At 45.1% G+C, this 27211-nt stretch overlaps 1 protein-coding gene across 1 annotated transcript in view; it reads left to right on the top strand.

Annotated features, from left to right (window-relative positions):
* STAB2 (stabilin 2) overlaps positions 1-27211 on the top strand; it is a 155128-nt gene that overhangs the window by 96043 nt on the left and 31874 nt on the right. Inside the window, exons 35-51 of the mRNA XM_081249886.1 lie at positions 1812-1940; positions 3177-3233; positions 4265-4360; positions 5935-6130; positions 7822-7917; positions 11174-11219; positions 12481-12557; positions 15508-15633; positions 16239-16312; positions 17003-17074; positions 18716-18835; positions 19849-19896; positions 20725-20808; positions 22084-22230; positions 23072-23212; positions 24297-24356; positions 25686-25862. Coding sequence (XP_081106012.1) covers positions 1812-1940; positions 3177-3233; positions 4265-4360; positions 5935-6130; positions 7822-7917; positions 11174-11219; positions 12481-12557; positions 15508-15633; positions 16239-16312; positions 17003-17074; positions 18716-18835; positions 19849-19896; positions 20725-20808; positions 22084-22230; positions 23072-23212; positions 24297-24356; positions 25686-25862 — 1746 coding nt within the window. The remainder of the gene's footprint in view (positions 1-1811; positions 1941-3176; positions 3234-4264; positions 4361-5934; positions 6131-7821; positions 7918-11173; positions 11220-12480; positions 12558-15507; positions 15634-16238; positions 16313-17002; positions 17075-18715; positions 18836-19848; positions 19897-20724; positions 20809-22083; positions 22231-23071; positions 23213-24296; positions 24357-25685; positions 25863-27211) is intronic.

Here is a 27211-nt window from a genome sequence, read left to right as displayed (position 1 = left end):
ATCTTACCTATTGTGTAATAATTTTGAGGAGATCCTTTTAAATACATTTTCTTTTTTTCCAGGTAAGGCAATTTTTGTTGATAAAGACCTTACATTTTTGTTTTTGTTTTTAATCTATGTCATCTTTTATTTCATCATGTAGAAATGGATATTCCAATGCAGTTAGTTGAATCAGTTTTGATTCTGTCACGTTTATTTTTCATGTGTTTGGAAAGCCTTTGATCTAGAGCTTTTTTTTTTCCTTTCTACAATAGAGGCTTTATCTTACAGTAAACAAATAGTTCGATCTTACAATAGAGGTTTTGATTTTATTGATAACTCATTTACTCTCAGGACAAAGAAGATGTAGAAAAATGCTCTCTAAATGAGTAAACGTGTGTTCAGATCAAAATTTTAATGCAACCCGTAATTCTTGGAATACATCTCACAATAAAAATGATTCAGACTTTTTCTAATGCCAAATCAACAGCATTACAGCATCCGAAGTTCTGCCATTTTGATATTTTAAAATAGCTCAACATCTTGGAATTCTACAAATTTGTTTTGCAATCACCGTTTGACACCACAAGTAAGGCCCCCTGCTTCTTTTCCAAGTCTACACAGACCCTGGACCACTTCTGTGGACCTCAGCCGTGATTTATCCCAACATCCAGTGGAAATTCACTTGACTCCAAGTAAATCATCAGGGACTTTGATATTCAGTGGTAGTTCAAATTTAAACACTTAGTAGAGTTATTTTAATCTTGACGCAGTGGGGAGTTTGGGAGATGTTAATCATTTTAAAACCCTTATGAGATATGAAGTTGACATCTGTTTAGTACAATAAAGAATTCCCTCTTCTCCCAACCTCAGCCCTGCTACACACCCCCCCACACACACACCACCCCCCAATTTTTCAAACAACCATTTGTTTTCAGTTATATTAGTTATATTAATGAATGAATTAATGGCTTTACTTATTTTGCTAAGCAATCATTAAGGTATGCTCCCATTTAAAAAAATCAAAACAAAACAAGTTACGACTCAAAGTTGAATTTAATTTGGCAACATTTAAAAATTTAGTTCCCATGTCTTGGATGCTTACAGACACACAAGGCAAAGACAATACAAACATACCATGAACTCCAAAGAAGCCCCAAGGGAAACATCGTATGGTAATGCAGACCTCTGAGCAGTCTCCTCACACTGGGAAGTGATGCTATCTGGTGGAACACTTTTTACAAACTCTAAAACACTATGCTAATATGCTAGTTATTTTTATTCTTATATAACTGCCACTTAGCCTTACTTAGGGGTGCTTGCAAATTAACCAGGAAGTAGAGATATACCAAAAGGACACTGAGTTTCGTTCTCCATGTCTTGGCCTTGGAAGGCATCCACACCTCCTGGGCCACCAATAACCAGCACAGCCAAGCACATCCATCATCCATGGAACCATTTTATCAGGGGCACTAACATAACGATCATGACTCAGAATTTTTTAAACAATAAAAACCGATCATTTGAAGGGTGGAGAGAAACCTTAGAGATTATCTAGAGCAACCTCTTCCTTTTACAAAAGGAGAAGTTGAGATTCACAGAGGAAAAGCAACGAGCCCAAGGTCACACAGCTGGAAGGTGCCAGATGCAGGACTGTCACTCAGACTCCCCTCTCCTAGGGCAGAGCTCTCTCCACTACACTGTGCTACCTGGCAGGTGAATTTTGGAATATCTCCTAGGCCGTTGTCATATGGATATCCTCCAATCCTCATCATCCTTATTTCCCTTAAAATCACTGTAGTAAAAACTTACAGTTAACCCTCTGTTCACAGCTCTACGTAAATGAGGCTCCGATAAACTACACCAATGTAGCCACTGACAAGGGAGTGATCCATGGCTTGGGGAAAGTTCTGGAAATTCAGAAGAATAGATGTGATATTAATGACACTTCTATCCTACGAGTAAGTTCTATCCGAGGCCAGTGATGAGCTAAAGAGTGTTGGCTTACTTTTTATAATTTTGAGCATAGGACTCATCTATCAGAGTATCTCAATTCAGTTCAAAAAACACTGCATGAACATCTCGAAATGCCAAGGAGCATACTTGGCTGTGGCTCCACAAAAATAAATAAGACATGACCCCTGCCCTCAGTGGGCTCACAGTCTAGTGCCTTGAAAGGCTGCCTGGAGGGTTATGTTGAGGAGGGAGGAGGCTTCTGGAGCTACCGGCCTTCCTCAAAGGGAAAATGTGCCACAGCCAGCATAGGCACGGGAGGTGGGGGGCGGGGTATGGTGCACCCATGACAGGTTTTGGCCATGCCTAGTCTAGCAGGAGAGACAGTATGGAAATGGGTCATTTCAGTATAATATGGGATGCAGTAATGGAGACATTTTAGTCCATGAGATGGTGTAGGGTCTCTCAATAATAGTAATAACTGCTGACATTTACTGGGCACTTTTTATGTGCCAGGCACTGCTGTAAACATTCTACATGTATTAACTCAGGTAACTCTCACAACACCCTTCAACGTAGGTACTGTTACTCCGCCCATTTTTCAGATGGGGAAAAATGAGCCCCAGAGAGGTTGAGTAACACCCGCAGGTTCACAGAGCTAGCAAGTGGCAGAGAAGGCGTTCAACTCCAGGCAGTCTGGCCCCAGAGCCAGAACTGTGAACGACCACACAATACCGTCCAGTAGGTGCCAAGTTAAGAACTAGTCACATTGGTCTCCTCCTGTTTTAGGAACAGGCTGCACTTAAAAATGCCTGTCATTCTTAACTTGTGCTCTTTTTTTAATGATAGTGAATATTATCTCCACGCGGACCCCATGGCTGGGCGCTGCGTGTGATGCATTCTTTAGTCTCAGAATCCTGCCCAATTCACCGAGTAGTGGGTTTTCAATAAATGAGAGTTGTTGTTAAAGGAATTAGGATTTACGTGAGTTAAGACCCCCCCACAGGTTACAAGATTATGAGCATCTGAAGTGTATAGTAGAGAAAGTGATGCTCCAGCGTCCACAACCCAAAGTAGTTGAAGTGTCTGTCTCAAAGGACATTAAACAGGTGGACCAGACGAGCTTCTGGTTTTCAGTTTTATAGCCTAAAACCTCCAGCTCCATGTCTGGAAAATATTTGTAGCCTCATTTTGCACTAAATGTAATAACCATGAGATATTCACTTTGGTTGTGTTTTACTAAGGGAAAGTGTGGGAAGTGTCCCCAGCAGCCGATCTGCCCGTTTGGAACTGAACCACTAGTAAGTATTTTGTCTGCTTTGATAAAACTGTTTCTGGACCCCAGGGAGGTCCAAATTAGAAAATGAGTCTCAAGCACAACTCATTGCACTGCCTTCATTCCTTCACTTGATTTTAATTTATTCTTACCTTCTTACCTTATATGCATCTTTCTAAAGTCTTAAATCCATTTTTTTTGGACCAAAGCAAAAATTTAATTAAGACATAAATAGAAACAGGGGTTCATCTCAACCAACCCCCAGTGCAGGAAGGGATTTTTCACTTTCTACATCTTTCATATTCTAGTAGCTGGTTAAGGACAGGAGCAGGAAAGCTTATCAGAGGAGGCAAACACCATATCCAACTTGGTATCCAACCTGGAGGAGTCCCACCTTCCTGATTGCCTTTACAGTTGAAGTTACCACTAACTTTCTCTAAGAAACACATGACAGACCTGGGGGGAGGTAGACATATCTTTGAATTAACTACCCATCTATATTTCTTACAGCTGTTTATTGCAAAAGCTAGCTCTGATGATGCTCCAACCATTACAAAGAATCAACTCTCATGTACCTTCCGTTGCATGATAGTAATTTATAACTAACCATGCTGACTCTTCTCACTTGAGTTTGCATTTAATCTTGTATATTATAAGTCTTTGAAAGCAGCCTTAATCTTGTCTCAGACCAAGGCAGAATATCAACCAGTAAATAAACAGAAACCAAGCCCCATCTCAATGTGGAATGTTGGAAGGATGTTTTTATCTGACTGACTCTGTGATTCTTCCCAACTTGAGCTAGTTCTAAAGAAAAGTTCTTTTTACAGAGTACTACCATAAGGGATAATCGTCTGAATTTTGCCACCTGGTATTCTGGCAGCCAACATTGTGATTTTGCATTTTCTTTCTTATGAAACAGCTCCAAGAAGCCAACCCCCTCCTTTTCCAGAACATTTCAGTTAGAGAGACAGCAATGTATCACCCACCTACTTGCTTTTAGAGATTGGAAAGCTTTGTTCTAACTGAAAAGCTGATATAATCATTATTATTTCACAGGGTGCAGAGACGAAGAAATGTCTCTATACCATTTATTTCATGGGCAAGCGATCCCTGTTCATTGGGTGCCAGCCAAAGTGTGTGAAAACTGTCATCGTGAGTATAATGATTTATAAGCCTTCTAACTATTGCAGCAGCATTGAGAAATGTAATCATGTGTTATACTTTTCAAAGTGCCTTTCCATGTATTCTTTTTTTTTTTTTTTTTTTGGCTGCTCGTTGCTGCACACATGTTTTCTCTAGTTGCAGCGAGCGGGGGCTACTCTTCGTTGCAGTGTGCAGGTTCTCATTGCGGTGGCTTCTCTTGTTGCGGAGCACGGGCTCTAGGCATGCGGGCTTCAGTAGTTGTGGCACGCGGGCTCAGTAGTTGTGATGCACAGGCTTAGTTGCTCTGTGGCATGTGGGATCTTCCCGGACCAGGGATCAAACCTATGTCCTCTGCATTGGCAGGTGGATTCTTAACCACTGTGCCACCAGGGAAGTCCCCCTTTGCATGTATTCTTTCTGCCACCTCCCCTTCCTCCTTATTATCTTCATTACCACTGTCATTCAAAGTAGTAGCGGTAGCACTAAAATTCAGGACAGCCCTGCAAGTCAGCACATTGGTGAAAGCTGCAATATTCTGTTGCATGATGAAGAAATGGAGGGGGGCTTCCCTGGTGGCGCAGCGGTTGAGAGTCCGCCTGCCGATGCAGGGGACGCAGGTTCATGCCCCGGTCCGGGAAGATCCCACATGCCGTGGAGCGGCTAGGCCCATGAGCTATGGCCTCTGAGCCTGCGCGTCCGGAGCCTGTGCTCCACAATGGGAGAGGCCACAACAGTGAAAGGGCTGCGTACTGCAAAAAACAAACAAACAAACAAAAAATAGAGGGACTGAGAGGCTAAGAGGATCTCCCTGTTCTAACAACAGAGGAAATGCCCCGTGAGCGAGACAGGAAATGGGCCGCTCTCCAGGGAAAGAACAGGTGCACCTGGTCATTTAGAAAGCAGGACCCCAGAGCTAGGCACCTCTGATCTGTTACTTTGGAATCTGCAGGAAAATTCTTTATAATGTCCTGTCCTGCTTCTTTCGCAGAAGACAAAACACAGCCTCTGCCTATCCTGCAGAGGCAGGTGATTTGGCCCTTAGTTGTGGAGCTTGCAGCTGCAGGAGATTTTGTGTTTTAATGCACTCAAGAATAAAGGCAGGCGCAAGCAAGCAGATATCCTGCAGGGCTTCCCTGAGCTAAGAGAGTCATTTATAGAATGTCAGAGGTCTCATCCACCTCCCAACCTTCAGAACCAGATGAAATAACACACAGCGCAAAGGTGCCAGGTGTGGGGATGGCGAGGGCCCCTCTGGCATCAGTCGCGTTATTTTTACTTTGTTCCTGCTGCCGCTCATCCTTTCTCGCTTTTCTTCGGCCTCGACCCCTGCTTGCCTTTTTCCTTCCCCTCCTTCCTGCCTCCTCGGCAGAAGCCTCCACGCCGCTCCTGGAACGCCTGCAGATTGCATAGCCTCACCTGGTTCTCGGGCGCTGCTCCCCCCATCCCTCCCAACCCCTCCACGAGGGGTCAAAGCTACGGACACACATCCAGTCCCACCTGCAGGATGTCCACACCATGGCTGGGCAAAACCAAAGGATGGAAGTGTGGCCTTGTCCAAGCCCAGCCTGGTCCTTCTCTTTCAGACGAGAGAATGCTGTGCGGGCTACTTTGGCCCCCAGTGCCAGCCCTGCCCAGGAAAAGCCGAGAACGTCTGCTTTGGGAACGGGATCTGTTTGGATGGAGTCAACGGCACGGGCCTGTGTGTGTGTGGAGAGGGCTTCAGCGGGACAGCCTGTGAGACCTGCACGGAGGGCAAGTACGGCATCCACTGCGACCAAGGTGCGCACCCTCCCCGACCCAGGCAGGCTGCCCGAAACCTGCCGGAAATGCAGGAGAAAAGAGTGATTGGGCACGTGCTCCCTCACCAGCCTGTCTCCGGGGCAGACTGGAATCCACCCCATTATCATGTGAATTACAAGAACTTCTGTGTTGTGTAATTTGCAATGGGCAGTGATTCCAAACATTTTCAGTTACTAACCTGGACTTATCAACCCTCCCCAATCTGCTCACTGACATTCTCCAGCCCACCCACGTTTCTGTATTTGCCTGCGTGTGCTGGTCCTCTGTGGGTACGCTCTGTTCTGGACATTGCTTGATAGTTTGAAAAGCAGATCTGTGCACATTATCTCATTTAATCCATACAGGAACCATGTATAGTTGAGTATTCGTATCCCCGTTTTACAGATGAGGACTTAAGGCAAAGAGGTTGAATGACTTCCCCCAAGGTCACACCTGATGAGATTTGAATGCACACCCTGCTTCCCTCCAAAGCTTTGTTCTTGAATCATGTCCCTTACGTGAAGGTCACTCTATTGATTCATCCGCTGCCAGCCACATGCTTTACGTTGTTTTCACAAAAAATCATGATCTGTTTTAGCCGGGTCCTCTGCATTCTCTCACCCTGACTTCCTTGTGCCCAGGGACACACACCTCTGAGAGGGCTGACATGGAGAAGGGGTTTCCTAATCCATGATGGGAAAACAAAGCATTTTTTCTACTTTGTATTAAAAACTACATATTTGGGCTTCCCTGGTGGCGCAGTGGTTGAGAGTCCACCTGCCGATGCGGGGGACACGGGTTCGTGCCCTTGTCTGGGAGGATCCCACATGCCGCGGAGCGGCTGGGCCCGTGAGCCATGGCCGCTGAGCCTGCGCGTCCGGAGCCTGTGCTCCGCAACGGGAGAGGCCACAACAGTGAGAGGCCCGCATACCGCAAAAAAAAAAAAAAAAAAAAAAACCTACATATTTGACCTGGCTATTGCTGTTTTCTCAACAGCTAGCCCAAGCCAAACCACATCAATATATAATTGAATCATTATAATTGGGCTGTATAATATATAATTGGCATTATAGTGCTGATTTTTTTCTGTGTTATATGGAAGAATTATCTGCTTGCATTTATGCAGGATTTCCTAACCTAGGATCCATAGATGACCCTCATGGGGTCCAGCACACCCCCAAGGCTGAATGCTTTTTTCTGAGGAAGGCATCCTTAACTTTCATCCAGTTCTCAAAGAGACTCACAATGTTGCTGCGAAACAAAGGAATCGGCATTTCTATGTTGTCAAAGAAAGTGGTGCCACACCGGCTTTATAGGAAGCGAGTGGGCTTCTCCCTGAAGTCTACTCGAAGTAAACAAACATGGCTCTGTCCTAAATGGGTCCCATATAACCATGATTCCTCAGATAACCTCAGCCAAAAACACTCTCACATTGCTTGGGTCACTGCCCCACAGTGCTACACGGTCCCCAGACGGAGGTCTTTGCTGAAGCATGACCTGATTCACCTGTTAGCCCCCTCCTATGCCCCCGCCCTTCCTGGGAATCCACCCCCCAAACCCATGAGCAACACGATCATCTAGAACCAGGCAGTAGAATTACATGCACCGAAGTGAACCTTAGTATTAAATGTAAAGTGAATTGTTGAACACGGGTCAGAAGTCTGACAATGTGTGGGTGTTTTTCCACTTAGTGTGTACTTGTGTCCATGGGAGATGCAGTCAAGGACCCGTGGGTGATGGCTCCTGTGACTGCGACGTGGGCTGGCGAGGAGTGAAATGTGACGACGGTAAGAGCCAGCCTTTCGGTACTTATGATCTGTTCTTAGCCTCACTTCTCAGCAGCTACATGTTTTTCTCCTTCTAAAATAGAAATGGCATCTTTATTTCTTCCTTTGGCGATAAGATAATTCCTACTTGCAGCCAAAAAGATTGTAAAATAAAGAAAAGCATTAAAAAGGAAATAAAAATTACTCATACTCCCAAGACAGGGACAAAACTATCATTAGTGTTTTGTATTGGCCTTCCAGCCTTGTTCTAGGTATATAAATGTGTGTATGGGACTGTACTCTTCACACAGTTTTGTAACCTACTGTTTCACTTCACAATATACATAATCAGTATCTTTTCATGTGAATAAATATAGATAAATATCATTTTTCTTAATTTCCATACAATATCCCATTATCTGATTGTACCATGCCTCTTAAAATCAATTTTCTGCTATCATAAACAATGCTGCAATGAGTATCTCATTCATATATATGTATTCATATATATATTCATATATATATTTGCATTTGTCTTATTAATTTATTTGGTTAAATTCCTTGAGACGGTGAGTTAGAAGTTGGCAGTTTGGGGGAAAGATTTGCTGCTTACTGCCAAGTTGTCCTCCAGAGACTGTATCAATTTATTTTCCCCCCAGTAGGGTCTGAGCAGGCTCATTTTCCCCAGCCCCCCACACTGCACTGATGGCTCCTAATGTGCCCCCATGAGAGTGATGAGAGGGGAGAGAATTTCAGGCAGAAAGAAGCTTATGGTACAGCCCAAAGATGTGGGAAGGCTCTGCACATCTACAGGACCAAAGGACTGTAGAGTGGGAGGGATGTAGAGGCAACGAGGAAAGTGGAATGTGAACAGGCTAGAGGTGTAGGCAGGAGTCAGCTCGTGAAAAGCTAAGGACGGCGGACCTTCTGCCGAAGCCAACAGGAAGCCATTCAAGGGTTTTGAGCAGGGCGGCAATGTGATGAGATCTGCATTTCACAAAGATCATCCTGACACTGGGTTGGAGAGAATACCCCTGGAAACAGGTATCAGAGAGTCCCCCTCACCTGGGGCAGGGGCTGGGGAGGAGTCACAGGTGCCCATCAGCCCAATGAGGGCCCCAGGGATGTGGGGCTGTCAGAAGGAGTGTCTTTGCCCAAAGCTCCAGGTGATGTTAAAATCAAGAGAACTCAGATTTTGTTGAAAAGCTAAAGTCGGAAGTGTGAGTGGTCTCGAGCCAAAAAGACATCCTAGAGCAGATATCAAATGCTGGTGTGTGGAGCCAGGGTTCAGAGGGCCTGGGAAAGGGAAGCAGGGAGCAACAGGGTCACATAAACAGGAAGACAGCCTGGGGGAATCCCTAGATCAAGACATAAGCGACAGCCAGGGATAATCTGGGGGTTTACCCTTGACTGTCATTTATATGCTTATAGGAGCATGGTGTATGGGAGGACCAACCACATTTAAAGGGACAGGGAAGAGTCTGGAGGCTGTGACAAGTTTTCACACCTGTCCTCCTGCTGCTCCTCTAACCAGCAGCCTTGTGATTCATCTCTTTGCCTCCTGTCCTATTTCCCTCCATTCCATACTCCACATTGCACCAGACAGAACTTTCTAAGACATAGATATCTTAGTCTGTTCTGGCTACTATAACAAAGCACCATAGGTTGGGTGGCTTGTAAACAATAGAAAGTTATTTCTCATAATTCTGGAGGCTAGAAGTTCAGGATCAAGGTGCCAGCATGGTTGGGTTCTAGTGATGGCCCTCTTCTGGGTTGCAGATGGCCGTCTTCTCATGTTATGGCAGAAGGGGCAAGGGAGCTCTCCAGGGTCTCTTTTATAAGGGCACTAATTTTGTTTGTGAGGATTCCACCCTCATGACCTAATCACCTCTCTAAGGCCCAACCTCCAAGTACCAGCACATTGCAGATTAGGTTTCAAAATATGGGTTGGGGAGGGGGGACATAAACATTTGGACTATAGCAGCACTGTTACCCACCCTCCCCAGGACCTGACAACCTGCTCTGATTCTCCATAGCCTCCAGTAGGAGAAACTTCATTGCCTATAGGAGACACACCTTAGCAAGGTGTGGTACAGAGCTGTTCACCAATTGGTACTCACCCAGTTTTCCAGCCTGGTCTCCACTGCACACTCTGCTTAAGGGGCTTCAGTCTAGTAATGGAAATAAATGTTCAATCGTGTTCAGAAAATTGCATATGAGAGTGCAGAGTAAAGCGCCTCTAGACCAGACTAGGCTGTTCTTTGTGGGCATGCAAACTCCCCACTCCCAAGCCATGTCAGACAACATTCATCGATCATTGCACTCCTTCCTCTGAGGTCAGATAGGGGCACCATATCCTTTTCAAAAGAGCACACCATGTAGTCACTACCAATTAACTGAAGTTGGCTCAAAGGTTTAGAGCAGATTTCAGAGAGGAGGACCTAAAAGGTGATTGGGATTTCAGAGATAGAGAATGGAGAGAAAGAGATTTCCAGGCTCAAGGAAAAGCACACATAAAGGCACAGAATTGCATTGCATCTACTCTAGCCCACTGGAGCCTGTAAATGTTCCCTCTGACACAAAACAGACCACTTTCACAGCCAGGTCTCTGTTTCAGGACCTTCTATACAAGCAGGCCAGGCCTAATGAGGTTTCTTTCTCAAAAGCTCTTAGCCTGAGCAACCAACCCAGTGGGTCCTTTTTCTCATCTCTAACAATTTCTTTCTGGATCTTCCCCTGCCAGGAAGTATCTGTTAGCTGGGCATCCAAGGTAAAAACATAATGCTGTTCCAGGAAATTTAGGAACTAATTTGGCAAATAGGTAGTGAGTACCTGCTGCAAGCCAGGCTCTGGACTATTTCTGCACATGCAAAACAATAACAACAACAACTTCATATTAATTATAATTAGTATTTGCTTATTTATATCACTCTGTAACAAGATGATGAAAAATTAGAAAGAATAAGGAACATAGGAAGTATAAATAAAATAGAAAATTAAGCCCTGGGGAGGGATGTGCATCCTCACCACCTAGCACGGGAACCAGCACACAGGAGACACTCCATTGGTGTATCTGACCTTCAGATTTGGCTCTGAGCTTCCTAGAAGCCAAGGTAAAAAAAGATTTACATGGTCACATAGTTTTACATAGTTCACGTGATGCATACCAGTTACTTGTGAGGAAGTAAATCTTTTCCTAGCACCAAGTACTAAAAGAAAGTTCTTGAGTGAGTTTTAGTAAAGAAGGGCTGACACAGCATTTGGTTCTCTTTTTCAGAGATCACAAAAGATGAATGCAATGGGACCTGCCACACCAGTGCCAAGTATGTCCCCTTTAGCCTCCTTTGGAGGCGATGCAAGGGGTTTTTTTTCGGTTTTTTTTAAACATCGTTATTGGAGTATAATTGCTTTACAATGGTGTGTTAGTTTCTGCTGTATAACAAAGTGAATCAGCTATTTGCATACATATATCCCCATATCCCCTCCCTCTTACATCTCCCTCCCACCCTCCCTATCCCACCCCTCTAGGTGGTCACAAAGCACCGAGCTGATCTCCCTGTGCTATGCAGCTGCTTCCCACTAGCTATCCATTTTACATTTGGTAGTGTATATACGTCCATGCCACTCTCTCACTTCGTCCCAGCTTACCCTTCCCCCTCCCCATGTCTTCGAGTCCATTCTCTACATCTGTGTCTTTATTCCTGTCCTGCCCCTAGGTTCTTCAGAACAGTCAGAAAGAGAAAATGCAAGGGTTTTTTTTCCTAGTAGCATGTGTCCACCCAGGCCCTATCTTTAGGGAAATAGTTTCCTGAGACCATTTCTGAGGATTTATGATTAATTTAAGTATGAAACTAAAAAAGAGGCCACCACCAGCTTGCAGATCCAGCCTTTTGAACACGCTGCCACCTGAGTTAGCTGACATGCTGGCAGAGTGCCAATTGTTACCCCCATTCAAGCCACAGGGACTCTTTCACAGAAGCAGAGGGAGGCCAGTGGACCTCAATTTCATCAAACCTTACTTGCAATTCACAGCCAATCCTTCCTTCTTTATAATGGAACTTCATACTCCTAACTCCCAGAGGGGTTTAATGGGTTAATTAATTAAGAGCCCAGTAGCTGGAGTTAGACCTGAGTTCAAATCAGCATCTATCATTTCCATTGACTGTGTGACCTTGAGTCACTTATTTAATGCCCCTAAGCCTTGGTTTTCTCATCTGTAAAATGGGAATAATGATAATACCTACCTGTTAGGGCTATTGGATACTGTGTAGGTTACATAAAATAATGTGTGAAGCACAGCTCTCAGCACATAGGATGCTCTCTATAGATGGACAGCTACCCTCCTTATCCTTGGGCCAGTGCCTACATATACACACTCTGTAGTTTGCCTGATAAATGACTGCAGTTTTAGCTGCTTGTGGCAGGGCCATGCTAGGGATGGACTCTCCTCCCAAGCCTTAGGCGGGACCTCAGGGTGCCTCATGGGGGTAAGAGCTGGGATGCTAGGGATGAAGGGGTATTGTGAGTCCTGGGTGGGGTGCTGTGTGTTTTTCTACAAACACCACTTGCCCTTTCTTGTTGCAGCTGCCTTCTCAATCCGGATGGCACCGCCTCATGCAAATGCGCAGCAGGGTTCCAAGGGAACGGGACGGTCTGCACAGGCAAGTCAAGAAGGAATTTGCTGGGAGGAGAATAGCATGAGCTGTTGCGAGATCTGTGTTCCTGCAGACTAAATGGGCAGCGGCTGCCAACCATTGATGGTGAACTGGACGTAACAGGGCAGCTGATCGTGCCCGGGGAGCAGGACACCTGTTCACGGATAGGGCGTGTTGGTTTTGGAATGTGTGGGGCAATCACCCCTGTTCTTTTCTCCAAGGCTTGGCCACAATTGGAATCATCTGGAGAGCTTTAGAAACCACTGATGTGGCTGGCCTAGGATGTGGCCTGTGTGGGGGGACTCCGGAGTGGGATAGAAAGAGGCTTGAGCCTTGGTTCTTCCCCCCAATCCCCACATGGCCTTGGGTGGGTCTCTAAACTACCCTGGGCCCCCTTAGCTCACTTGTAAAGTAAACGTAAAATTCTCTCCCCTCGCAGAGTAGTTTGGGGATGAAATGACCTCTCCACGTACAACAACAGAATGAGGCAGCTGTTAAAAACAGCCCCAGCGTTAGACTCCCTGGGTTCGAATCTATGTTCTTATAGTTCGTGCCACCTTGGGAAAGTTGCTTGACTGCTCTTTGCATCATTTTGTCATCTGCAAGTTGTAGCTCATAAGAGAGTCTCCCTCACTGGATTGTTGGATGATAACCTGAATTAAATAATACCTGTGAAGTGCTTAGAACATCCCTGGCCCAGAGCACTCACTAAATGTGAGCTAGGGCTTCCCTGGTGGCGCAGTGGTTGAGAGTCCGCCTGCCAATGCAGGGGACACGGGTTCGTGCCCTGGTCCAGGAGGATCCCACATGCCGCGGAGCGGCTGGGCCAGTGAGCCATGGCCGCTGAGCCTGCGTGTCCAGAACCTGTGCTCCACAACGGGAGAGGCCACAACAGTGAGAGGCCCGCGTACCGCAAAAAAAAAAAAGAAAAAAAGAAATGTGAGCTAATACTCTCACGGTGCCCAACACATATTTGGTGCTAGAAAAATGGAAACACTTAGCACTGTGTCCAGGCAGGCTTCAGTGCAGATTGTGGTGGAGCTGGACAATGACCGCACCAATTTGCTTTCTAGACCATCTGACCCTGGGGATTGTCCCCGATGTTCCCTGCAGTAGGATGTGTACAGCATGCCAGTGAAAACAGCTGGAAAGGCAAATAACTGTAATGCTTCTCTTGCCCCCTGCTTTGGGGAAAAATAACAAAAGCAGAGGACACAATATAACAACCAACATTTCTATAACATTTTCAATATACATTATCCAAACCTGTAAGTAAACCTATATAGGTGGATCCCAAAATTCTTATTAATTGAGTGATTTGTCCAAAGTCACACGGTGAATGAAGGCCAAGCCAAGACTCAAACACACATCTTGGGTCTCCAGATGGATCTAGGTCTTTGATCCACTTTGCATTAATTTTTGTATATATTGTGAGGTCCAAATTCATTCTTTCCCATATGGATATCTAGTTGTCTCAGTAGCATTTGTTGAAAAAATTATTCTTTCCCCCGTTGAAATAACATCTTGGCATCTTTGTGGAAAATCAATTGACCAAAGACGTATGGGTTTATTTCTAGACTCTTAATTCAATTCCATATAGATCCTTATGCCAGTTCCACACTGTCTTTATTACTGAAGCTTTGTAGTAAATTTTGAAATTAGGTAGTGTGAATCCTCCAAACTTGTCCTTCTTTTTCAAGATTGTTTTGACTATTCTGGGCCCTTTGAATTTACAAATGTGTTTTAGGATAATCTTGTCAATTTATGCAAAGATGTCAGCCAGGATTTTGACAGAGATTGCATTGAATCTGTAGATCAGATTTGAAGAGTAGTGCCTTCTTAACAATATTAATTCTTCCCATCAATGAACATGGAATGTCCTTCCATTATTTAGGTCATCTTTTACTTCTTTCAACAATGTTTTTAGTTTTCAGAGTGTTTTATAGTTTGTTAAATGGAGTCCATCTTTTAATGCTATTGTAAGTGGAATTGTTTTCTTCATTTCATTTTCAGTTTGCTCATTGCTACTGTACAGAAATACAATTGATTTTTGCCTACTGTTCCTGTGTCCTACACAGGATCATTTATTAGTTCTTATTGTTTTTATTGGATTCCTCAGGATTTTCCATAGCAAGATCATGGCATCTGCAAATAGAAATGGTTTTACTTCTTTTCCAATCTGGATGTCTTTTATTTCTTTCTTGCCTAATTGCCCTGGCCAGAATCTTCAGTACAGTATTGAACAGAAGTGGCAAAAGCAGACCTTGTCCTGTTCCTGATCATGGGAGAAAGCATTTGGTCTTTCATCATCAAGCATGATTTTAGTGGTGGGTTTTTCATCAATGAAAAATGTCCTTTATCAGGTTAAGGAAGGTCCCTTCTATTCCTAGTCTGCTGAGTGTTTTTATCATTAATGGTATCGAATTTTGACAAATGCTTTTGCTCATTCTGAGAAGATCATGTTTTTGTCTTTAATTCTACTGATGTGCTATATTACATTAATTGATTTTTGGAGGTTAAACCATCTTGTATTCCTACATAAGTCCCACTTGGTTATGGTGTATAATCCTATTTATATATTGCTGAATTTGATTTGCAGGTATTTTCTTGAGGTTTTTGTGTCTATATTCATAAAGGATATCAGTCTGTAGTTTTCTTTTCTAGTGATGGCTTTGCCCGGTTTTGGTATCAGAGTAATACTGGTCTCAGAATGAACTGAGAAGTCTTCCCTCCTCCTTCAGTTTTTAGAAGAGTATGTGAAATCTTGGCACTTATTAAATGTTTGGTAGAATTCACCAATGACATCTGGTGCTTTGCATTCTTTTGAGCTATCCAGATTTAATCCAGTGCCTACCATTTTGAAGTATTTTCCATTTCTCAATGATTCAAGTAAAAACGCATCAATTTCCCTCCCCCCTCCCCCTGCCCTGCTCTGTGTCATCTTTCTCTTCTATAGCAATCAACGCCTGTGAGATCAGCAATGGAGGTTGTTCTGTCAGGGCTGTCTGTAAAAGAACCACCCCAGGAAGGCGGGTGTGTGTGTGCAAGGCAGGCTATACTGGCGATGGCATCGTGTGCATAGGTAGGTACCATCCCTCACCTGCTATTTCCAGCTGCCTTTAATTTTGACCACTCGGCCCAGGTGCTGTCTGATTTCTTCACTGTACATTGACTCATTTTCCCTTTGCTGCTCATAAGCAATCGGCCAGGAAACGCTTAACACCAAGCAAATATCCTGCTCCTTACCAAAATGTCCTCCTGAATTTAGCACCTACTGATGATTCTTCTCTGAACCAATTATACTGTGATGGTTACAAGTGGTTTTTGTTGTTGTTTTTTTAATTCCTACATCTCTTCATTCATAGCACGTTAAATGGGACTCCGAAATTTTATTATTTTGAGTCCTTGGCTGCAAACACTCATATTCAGTCAATAGAGGGACAGGGTCAAGCCCGCAGACATGCCTCTGCTGGCACAGTCCCATCCCTGCGGAGCTGATTTTGGGAAACCACAGCTGGTACCCTCCCTGCTGGGTTACTTCCGCCTCAGAGTTGTCAGAAAACCGAATCACGCCTTGACACTTGCTCCCCTCGGTCAGTTAGCCATCCTGGCCCGTCCCTCAAGACATTTTTTTACTTAAAAAATGAGGCTTGACTCTCATGCCAGGTGTTGCTTTTTGTTTTAAAGAGATCAACCCATGCTTGGAGAACCATGGTGGCTGTCACCAGCACGCAGAGTGCACGCAAACAGGACCCAACCAGGTGAGCTCTGCGGGCCTACGTTTTCCTAGGAGCAAATTCCTGGGTAGTTAGACCCAGGCCTGAGGGAGAGGGGCTGAGGACAGACCTCTAGGGAGCAGCAGCATGAAATAAATACATTAGAGGAGATTCTGGAAGAATTCCCCTGGAGGCCATACTTTGGGAAGCAGGAGAAAAGGGGAGAGGGGCAGGGGACAAAGGGTACACAGGGAGAAGGGCCTTCCCTAGAGTGGGAAGAAGTGGCATGTGCAAACACCACATGGTTCCAGAAGCACCTAGAAGGTCTCCAGCAATGCTCTCCTTTCTTTCAGCTTTCTGATGCCCAGAATCTTACCATTTTTCTTTGGCTTGAGGCTCTGAAATGCATGTGCCACAGCAGAAGATAATGGTGTTAAGGCCTCTGTCAGCCACGTATTCCCCAACCCCGTGACCCTTGCGGTGCCTTCCGCGGGGGCAGGTTTGGGGACGTGGGGAAATGTGAGGGCTCCAGCACAAAGGAGGGGAGAGGTCGAGGGGTGAGAAGACTCAGGCGGGGAAGCTGGAGGCTCGGGGACCCAGGCTGTGCCTCCCTCAATCCATGTCACGTTGTGAACGAGCAGGAAATTGCATGCGTCAGAAACTGGATGATGACCAGAGCTGACAGCCAGCAGAACCTCTCTGTGAAATGACCCATTTCCCCTTCCTCCTGGACAGGCCGCCTGTAACTGTTTGTCGAAATACACTGGAGATGGGAAGGTCTGCACACTCATCAATGTCTGCTTAACCGTGAGTACCCCACCCCCGAGGTCTGGCCTGCGGTGCCCCCTTCTCCGCGTCTAGGGGCGGGGCATTGAGGTGGGCCCCCTCAGAGCTGCTTCTGGGCCATTTCTCCCTCGTGTCCCAGTTGCAGTGTTGGAGAAGCTCCAGTCTCTGCCTCCATCTTCACGTGGCTTCCCCTCTGTGTCTGTGTCTCCTCTTCTACTGAGGACGCTTGTGGTCTTAAGACCCCCCTGGTTAACCTAGGACGATCTCATCTCAAGATCCTTCACTGCATCTGCAAAGACTCCTTTTCTAAACAAGGTCACATTCACAGATACCAGGGCTTAGGACGTGGACATAGCTTTGCAGGGGGCCACGATTCAACCCACCGCAGAGCAGGAAGAACGAAGGTCTCTGCCCCAGCTCACAGAGCGAGCACCCAGCACAGCCAGAACTTGAGCCCACGTCTGTCTGTCTCAGAGGCCACACCCTTGACCACTTCTCGTGGTGCGTGATGCTTGTTCCTCCCGCGAGGCACTGATCCCCTGCAGGGGCCCAGTTCCTTCCTCATTCATGTCACTGCCCACCTGAGAGCCTCCTGCTGTGGGCGTGAGTACAGCACAGACAGCCCATAATTAAAGCCCTTCCTCTCCAGTCGAGGTCCCTACTGTCCCCCGTGCTGGTCTGTTTCATACTGACTGCCTTCCAGCTGATGACTTTTCCCTTCGCTATGATGGATTAGAGTTCAGCCTAAAGCTGAGAAATATCCAACATGCTTGATGCCTTTCTAGTTAACCCCCAGGTGCTGAGAATTTTCCCATTTGGCAGCTCTGGGCTGATCTATTCAGGGCCGGAGATCTGCTGGGATGGGCTGTCATCTTGAGATATGGGCATACCTCAGAGATATTGCGGGTTCGGTTCCAGACCACCAAAATAAAATGAATATCACAATAAAGCAAGTCACAAAAATGTTTGGCTTCCCAATACATATAAAAGTTATATTTACACTATACTGAAGTCTATTAAGTGTGCAGTAACATTATGTCTAAAAGACCAAGGTATGTAAACCAACTATACTTCAGTTAAAAACAAAAGACATGGGCTTCCCTGGTGGCACAGTGGTTGAGAGTCCGCCTGCCGATGCAGGGGACACAGGTTCGTGCCCCAGTCCAGGAAGATCCCACATGCCGCGGAGCGGCTGGGCCCATGAGCCATGGCCGCTGAGCCTGCGCGTCCGGAGCCTGTGCTGCGCAACGGGAGAGGCCACAACAGTGAGAGGCCCGCGTACCGCAAAAAAAAAATAAAAAGACATTAGGAGTTAAAATAAATAAATAAACAATGTACATACCTTAATTTAAAAATATTTCATTGCTAAAACTTGCTAACCATCATCTGACATCGCCACAAACCTCCAATCTGTAAAAGCCACATTATCTGCGAAGCACAGTAACAGAAGGTGTACCTGTGTAAGGCTGGGGGAGTGGAATGGCCCTTATAACTGTAGAGAGTTGGAAGGCAAGTTCAGGAAAAGGGCGAATAACGCAAGCTGGTCGGTTAGAGAGTGAGACAAAAAGTAAATGTCAATACAGAATCACTGCGTGAACATTGGCAGAGCTGGCAAACTAACTGGTCTCATTCCCCTCCCCCACTCCTTGGAAATTCTACCAGAAAAATGGCGGCTGTAGTGAATTTGCTGTCTGCAATCACACCGGAGAAGACGAAAGGACTTGTACTTGCAAACCTAACTACATTGGGGATGGGTTTACCTGCCGTGGCAACATCCATCAGGTAACGCGAGAGGCATGTTTCCATAAAGTAAACTCCACCTTCCTCCCTGTGCGAAGGATCCAGGGAGCTAAGGAGGGTGCAAGAGTTTTGTTACATATTAAAACTATAAAATACGAAAGACTTTTCATATAAATGGACAATGAAAAGAAATTGTATCTCCCAGTGGGAATTCAGTGATTCAGATCAACAGTTCTAGAGTCAGAAACAGCTGGGTTTGGGCTTCCCTGGTGGCGCAGTGGTTGGGAGTCCGCCTGCCAAAGCAGGGGACACGGGTTCGTGCCCCGGTCCGGGAAGATCCCACATGCCGCAGAGCTGCTGGGCCCGTGAGCCATGGCCGCTGAGCCTGCGCGTCCAGAGCCTGTGCTCCGCAACGGGAGAGGCCACAACAGTGAGAGGCCCGCGTACCGCAAAAAAATAATAATAATAAATAAATAAATAAAACACCTGGGTTTGAATTCAGCTCTGCCAGTTAGTAATGTGGCTTTGGGCAGATTATATCACCTCTTTGTGTATCCGTTTTCTAATGTGTAAAAGAAAATAACAATGGTACCAGTCCCAGCAGGTTGTTATAAGATTTCAATGAGATAATGTGTGTAGTGGGCACAGAGCACACAGTACCTCAAAGGCGTCGCCGTGATGTGGATTGTTGTTGGAGTGTGTGTGTGTGCACACCCTCGAGCGGAGAGGGTGGAGCCTTGTGGTACTTGTAAAGTTCTACCTATTACAATGTGATCATCCTGTTATTTGGTTAAAAGAGGGTCTAGAGCATTCTGGCTGATCAAATATTCTTGTTGATAAAGAAACTAAATCTGCCATAAACCTATAACGGAGTTTTTTAATATTGAACTTTTAAAAATGAGTCATCCTGAACATCAACTGTGAGCCTGTAGATGAGGCAGATTTCCAGTTGAAATGATGGTAGATACTCTCAGTCTCAGAGAAGTCTTCCTCCAATGACATTCTGGTATATAATTCACAGATGTTCAGTGAACCTTCCTTGTCTTTGTTTCCAGGAGCTTCCCAAGAACCCCAAAACATCCCAGTATTACTTCCAGTTGCTGGTAAGAATGGGTGTGTCTGTCTAACTAGAAGAGCTGGGTCTCAAGCCAGATATGGGATAAATCTGTAACCTCCAGAGTAGGTGAGAGTAGAATGAATCCGGGAAACTGCATTTCTGGACTAGGCTCTGTGCTGGTCATTTGTGAACTTCTCAGGCCCCAGGTGGGCAGCATAAAAGAGTGGAATAAATGTTGCACTAGCCCACTGCACACGTGAGAATGTAGTTTATTAAAAAAAAAACTGCCATCATACCTGTGGAGACAAGAAGCATTACTGGGGCAATTGGCTAATTCTCCCGGTGAAAGTCTTAAGTTAGATCTTTCTGCAACTCTTACATCAGAATACATTCCAGATATATTGAAGAATAAAGGATTAAAGTCTAGAAGACCTAGAAGAAAATATAAGTAACTGTAGGATCTTAGCATTGGCAAGAAGACAATCAGAACAGTAAATCATCTTATTGCTTATATTTGTATTGTTATCCCAAACAGAAAACATTTAGTATGTGGAAAAGACACTGGAAAAAATTATCTGGAAATAACAGAGCTCCTTCTAGGTGGTGGGATTATGGGTAGTTATTTTCTTCTTTATACAGTATTTTCAAATCTTTAATACAGTCAGCATATGTTATTTTTATACCAGATAAAAATAAACATTATTCCAACGTCTAAGAATCTGAGTGACTCTGAATCTAAGACTAAATAAAACACAGGTCTCCCTCTCCAGTTTTCTCTCCCCTCTGCCATCATGTACTCTCTGCTAGTTGTTTGAGCCCCTGCCTGTACTTATGTTAAGTACATGGCACGTGGCCCCCACCTTCCTTCCTACAGGAGCACTCTGTACGAGACCTGGTTGGTCCTGGCCCCTTCACTGTTCTGGCACCTTTATCTGCAGCCTTTGACGAGGAACCCCAGGTAAGCATGAAGCTAGAGACAGGTGAAAGAGGTTTGAGATTGGAACACAGTCTCTGGGCATCACCCTGGAGACACCACTGAAGACATTTCTGGACAGTAGATCTAGGATCAGCTGGAGCTGACCAGTAATGGAAGGGGCTGCCTTTCAGTGTAGGGACCCCTCTCAGGGGAAGCATTCAAGTGGATTTGGGGTAACCACTGGCCAGAGACTTTCTAAAGGACATTCCTGAATAGGGTAGGAGGTTAGAAAAGACCAACAATTCTTAAATAATTCAAACCTCCCAGAGACCACCGCCCCCCGGAAAAAAAAAGGAATGAAAAGAAATGCTATATTAATGGGATATAAATAGGTCCTTTTCTTGCAGGACTTATCAGAGCCTTTACTGTTTAACATTCACTTGGACTCTTCATGCTGGATTACCTATTAATATATAATAATGTAGCAGACAGTTATTGATGGTGCCAGACACTGTTTCTAGTACCTGGCGTAGATTAACTCATGATGGTCTTCATGACAACACAGTAAGCCAAATGGTATTATCATCCCCGTTTAACAGTTGAGGATGTTGAGAGAAGTAACTTTCCCCAGGTCCCACGACTAGCAAAATATGGAGCAAGGATTCAGTAATGACTCTAGAACCTGTGTTCCCGACCACCGCCCACACTGCTTCTCTATGCATATATTTTGGACACCAGTGAAGCAGGGACACAGAAATAGTTTTTGAAAACAATTTGACATTTGATTATTTTTAAGCATCCAAAGAGTTATCATGAAATGATGATAACCTCGTGGGCTTTATTATCACACTGACTCTATGGTTAATATTGTTTGTAGTTTGATTTACGAATGACGAAGCATGGTAGGCTTCTCCATACTAACGGTGTAAATCTGGCCTAGGCATCTCTGCAACAGGAGGCTGTACTATGTGGTACTACCCGGCATTTTTTCACAAGAGCACTTTTTTTTCAAGTAGCATCTCATGGGACTTGGGGTCCTTGGCACATGTGTTGTGAAATGCTGGACCAGAGGAGCTCCAAGTTCCCTTTTACTCTGAGATTCGACAATGGAATCAGGAAAGGAACTAAGGCTGCCTTCTCCCTCTTGCCTGAATAATCTCTACCGTAACCCTGACCACAAGCCAACCCCGACTGCCGACTTCCCAGGGTCTGGGTGGGAACAGAGGTATGGGGGAGAGAGTGGAGGAGAGGACAGCAGAAGGGAAGGTTGAAGCAGCAGGCTTCTGACTCTGGCTGGAACCCTCTGGTCTATGGCAGATTAAGGACTGGGCCAAACAGGGCCTGATGCCCCAGGTTCTTCGGTATCACGTGATCGCCTGCCACCAGCTGCTTCTGGAAAACCTGAAATTGACCCCAAATGCTACTTCCCTCCAAGGGGAGTCAATTGTCATCTCCGTCTCTCAGGTAAGAGAGGCCACCTCTGGAAGGTGCCCATTTTCCTTGGGCCCTCTCTCTTTCCTCTTCCTTAGAGTAGTAAGAGGAATAATAACAATAACAACTAACACATGTGGAGTGATTGCTGTATGCCAGGTACTCTCCGAAGTATCTTATGTGTACTAACTGATTTAATCCTCAAAATAATCCCATCATGTAGGGGATTTCCCATCATGCAAATACTACTATTTTCCCCGATTTACAAATTAGGAAACTGAGCTTAGAGAGGTTAAGCAACTTTTCCAAGGTCACACAGCAAGTAAATATTAGAGCTGGAATCGAAACTCAGAGGCAAGGCAGCTTCAGGTGGTCAAGAGAACTGCTTTGGGCAGCACTGGTCAGAAGCTGGAGAGGGATGAAAGCTTTCGTTCAAAGCATTTGACCGTGCTGATCCCTTCCCTCCCACAAAGAGAAACAAATGGTGGCTGTGGAATCCATTACAAAGGGAAAAAAGTGTGTAGTGGGGTCAGAAGGGGGGCTGGTGGTGTAGAGAACACATGTGAAAGAGAGGCCAATTTTGATCTGCTTTTTATTTCATATTTGAGAATCACAGTGAAATGACTGTTTTGGTTGATTATTTGCTATTAACTTCTCCAGGTGAAAATTACATTCTTTTCTCAGTTTTTTTTTATATAATCATAATAAAAAATGTGCTCAAGTAATTTGTATCATCAGATTTTTCCCACGGCTCTACGTAAGTATTCACCTTCACGATGATTTAACATGTTCATGAAACATTTTGAAAAAAGTGATTTTGTGTCTATTTCTCTTTGTGCTCATGTCCTTTTTTTTCTTTTTTGGTTGATTTCAGGACACAGTGTTGATAAATAATAAAGCTAAGATCATATCCAGTGATATCATCAGTACCAACGGAATCATCCACATCATAGACAAATTGCTATCTCCCCAAAACTTGCTTATCACCCCTAAAGATGCCTCTGGAAGGATTCTGGTGGGTGAACTCATTGTCAGGCTCTCAGCGTAGAATGACTCACAGTACTCATCATTTATTATCTCAATTCTGATTTTGAGGCATTGTTTCAAGACGTTTTAATTTTGCTGCTTCAATCTCAAGCTACTATTAAAAACCTCATAAATACCATTCTTAGTAAGAAGTAAATAGGCAAAAGTCTATTTTAAATAATTGAATGGATTTTATAAGTTTTTCTTTAGTGTACACAAGGGCAGGTGGTCTTGTATAGATTGGGAAGATGGAGAAATTACATAGATAGATGATGATGATGATGTGTGAGAGAGACAGATGATAGATGATTGATAGATGATAGATAGATAGATAGACAGATGATAGGTAGGTAGGTAGGTAGGTAGGTAGACAGACAGATACCACTAAAACTGAACCAGGAGTAAAACGTCTTCTCAATTGACAGAAAAGACAATTTCAACTTTTTTGTTATTTATTAGCATTGGGTTCTTCATTGCAGACAGCAGAATCCACTATATCTCACTTAAATAAAAAAGAGTTTCTAAAGATATTAAGTATATCACCAAATCTCTTAGAAAGCCAAAGAGCCTAATTCAGATGCTACACAGCTGGGAACAAAGCAGCCCAGGGACACCTACAAAGGGAGGACACCTGACTTCACCGTAGGGCTGTCCTGTAACTGCTACGCCCATGCCACCTGTCTCCAGCCTCATCACTAGGACGTGAGAGTCTGGATACCAGATGCCTCCACCCTGTGCTCGTCAGAAGATCTGATATTCCTGCTAGCAGCCACCACCACCTCATGTTGTTTCTTTTCACCTCTAAGTCTTGCACAAGCACCTCCGCCTGGGGGATCCCATAGCACATATGGGACTCTAGCTGCAAGGCAGTCTGGGAAAATGCAGTGTTTGGCCATCCAGCCTCTGTAAAGCAGGAAGACATGGGTACAGTGGAGCTGGGGTGGGTGCTGACGAGCCAACCTACAGTACCTGCCACGCTATCTTCCCCTCGTTTTATTCAGTTGAGCTTTTGTTAAAGTGCTTTGTGAACTGTAGGCAGAAAAGTTTCATTCCCATTCTTATTGTCTTTGCAGCAAAATCTTACAACAGTGGCAATAAACCATGGCTACATCAAATTTAGCAACTTGATACAGGTAAAAACCTAGCAGGAAAGTTACCTCAGGGGATATAACCTACCTAAAGAGGTTTGGTGTTTGGAGGGTTTTTTGTTTGTTGTGTGGTTTTTGTTTGCGGCACTAGCCAGCTGTTGTGGGATCTTTGGGAAAGTCCTACTTTTCTGAAGAACAAAGTCATTCTCCGCCACTCCATTCCCCAAATGTTGTAGGGTTTGTTCCCTGGCTGAGTGAGAAATTGAGGTATTTGAGGCTGGAGCAAGGGAAAGGAATTAGGATGTACCAGTTCCTGGAATAGCTGCTCCACATCTGGAATTATCACCCCTGTTACCAAGATGGGGAAACTGAGACACAGGTGGGAAATCTATGCTGATGAGATGGGCAGAAATTACATTTCAAACCACATTTTTCTGGCTTCAGAGGTGACTCCCACGAATTGAGTAGACAAACTCCTTGTTCAAAGATTTCGGAGGAGAATCAGGAAGGAGCGGGGTTCTCCAAGACCCCTGTCCGCCACCTAACCCCAGCAGTCCCAGGAGGGCTCTAAGAACCCTGGGGCTCCCACAGCGCAGTCTACAAACCTGGTGTAGACCAGTGATTTCCAAAATGGCCTGGGGCTCGGGTTCTCTGGGGAGCTTTTTAGAAATGGAGATTTGAAGGTGTTCTTAATGAGACTCTCCAGGGGTGTTACAGACCAGTATCGCTGCCCGCCCACCCAGCCCCTAAACCTTATACTACCCCCATACCTGGACATCAGGTCTGCTTGAACACAGGCTTTTATTGCAAGGGAGCAAGCTTCTCGGGGGCTCAAAAAAAGGGAATAATAAAGCCTACTTCATAGTGCTGTTGGGAAAATTATAAGAAAAAAAATATATGATGCACCCCTGCTATAGAAGCTTCTCAAAATGATTCTCACCCATTCATCTGGCAAGTTCTTTTTTTGACTCTGTGTGATCTAGAAATCTCCTAAATATACAGGAGTATCTCAATGTTGTATAGGTTTCACTTTTTTTTAATGAAATATGAGAAAAGTGCCAAGTGGGTCTTCCAGAAATTAAAATATTTGGATGAGAGTAGTAGCAAAAAAAGATAAAGAGGAGAGATACTTGCTAAAGTGTTTCCCTATTAACAAAAGCCCAGAATTTGACTTTCTGATTTACTTTCTAAGAAAATGAAGGTCAGAATGACTGGAGTCTGATGGGCCTCTAGTTTCAGGGCCCAGCCAGAGTCCCCAAAAGCCCCAGGGCAGGCACGGAGGGGACCCCGGGCTGGCTGGCTCTGGTCCTCAAGGAGAGCCTGTGCCTCTTGGCTGGGCTTTGCTGCGCATGTGACCAGCTCCCTGCGTTTCAGGACTCGGGCTTGCTGAGTGTCATCACTGACCCTATCCACACCCCAGTCACTCTCTTCTGGCCCAGCGACCAAGCCCTCCAAGCCCTGCCCCCTGAACAACAGGATTTCCTGTTCAACCAAGACAACAAGGACAAGTTGAAGGAGTATTTGAAGTTCCACGTGATCCGAGATTCCAAGGTATTTTGTTTTCACACAGATGGGAGTTGCAGGGGTGCCCCTGGGGTGATCAAATCCAGGAATTGTCCATGCATCTCCCCCGCAACGGTGCGAAGGTGGCCTGAGCATCCCCTGCCCCACCGTGTCCTCCTCTGACTGCCTGTGGTGAATTGACCCCTGCCGTGTAGCACTTCTCATTCTGTTTCTCCCACTGGCCACTGTTTTTGTCCCAACTTTAACCAATACCCAAGAGCATCCTTCCCCTCTTGTACTGCAGACCAGCTTTCTCCCTTCCCTAGTTCACATGGCAAAGTGGCCGTTGACGACAGTCCCCAAGTTTCTCCCAGAATGACTCTATCTATCCCAATTCCAGAGTTTCTAGGCAAAGGTCTGATTCATCCAGCTGTGACCAGCTGTTGGCTCCTGAGCCGGTTCTCTGTGTTCAGGGAAGCAGGATCTTGTGGGAACATGGCAGCTCTTGCTAAAACCCTGTCTCTTTGGGTCCTCAACCAGGACCCTGTTTCCCTCCAGGAATGAGACATCTAATCCAAGAGGGCCAAATGCCCTCCCTCTGGTTAATTCGTAGGACCTGTAGTAGTTTCCTAGGGCTGCCATAACCAATTACCACAAACTGGGTGGCTTGAAACAACAGAAATGTATTCTCTCAGAGCTCTGGAGGCCAGAGGTCTGAAATCACAGTGTTGACAGGGCCGTTCCTGCTGAAAGCTCTGGGGGAGGGTCTGCTCCCTGCCTCTCTTAGCTTCTGGTGGTTGCCAGACATCCTTGGCAACCCTGGCTTATAGTGCATCCCTCCAGTCTCTGGCCCTGTTATCACATGGCTGTCTATCTTCTCCCTGTGTGTTTCTGTGTCTTCACATGGCACTCTCCTGTCTTCTTAAAAAGGCACCAGTCATATTGGATTAAGGGTCCACTCTACTCTGGTATGACCTCATCTCACCTAATTACATCTGCAATGGTCTTATTTCCAAGCAAGGTCACATTTTGAGGTAATGGGGACCAAGACTTCAGTAAAACTTTTGAGGGGACACAATTCAGCCCATCACAGCGCCCTATGCCATCTCCCTAACTCTGATCCTGCCACGGGCTTCATACACCAACACAGCATCTTCCATGGACTCCCGAGCATAGATGGGGATGGAAGGCTGATGGAAACCAGCTGGAGGAGACTTTCCCCACAGAAAAAATGTCCAGCTTCCTAGAGAGCCCACACTTATTCTTCCTTTTGATTATATCTACGGTCATTTTAAAGCTGGAATTATTAGAACTCTTAGAAAAATCGTGTCTGCATTTGGTTTGTTGGCAAAGCTCCTTGGGGCCATTCTTCAGCCCAGATTTGGAGTGTTAATGTG

This window comes from Mesoplodon bidens (assembly GCF_964165515.1).
Source record: "Mesoplodon bidens genome assembly, chromosome: 11".
Classification (NCBI taxonomy): Eukaryota; Metazoa; Chordata; class Mammalia; order Artiodactyla; family Ziphiidae; genus Mesoplodon; species Mesoplodon bidens.
The sequence above is the reverse complement of the archived record's forward strand: the minus strand, read 5'-3'. Positions and strand labels throughout refer to the sequence as shown.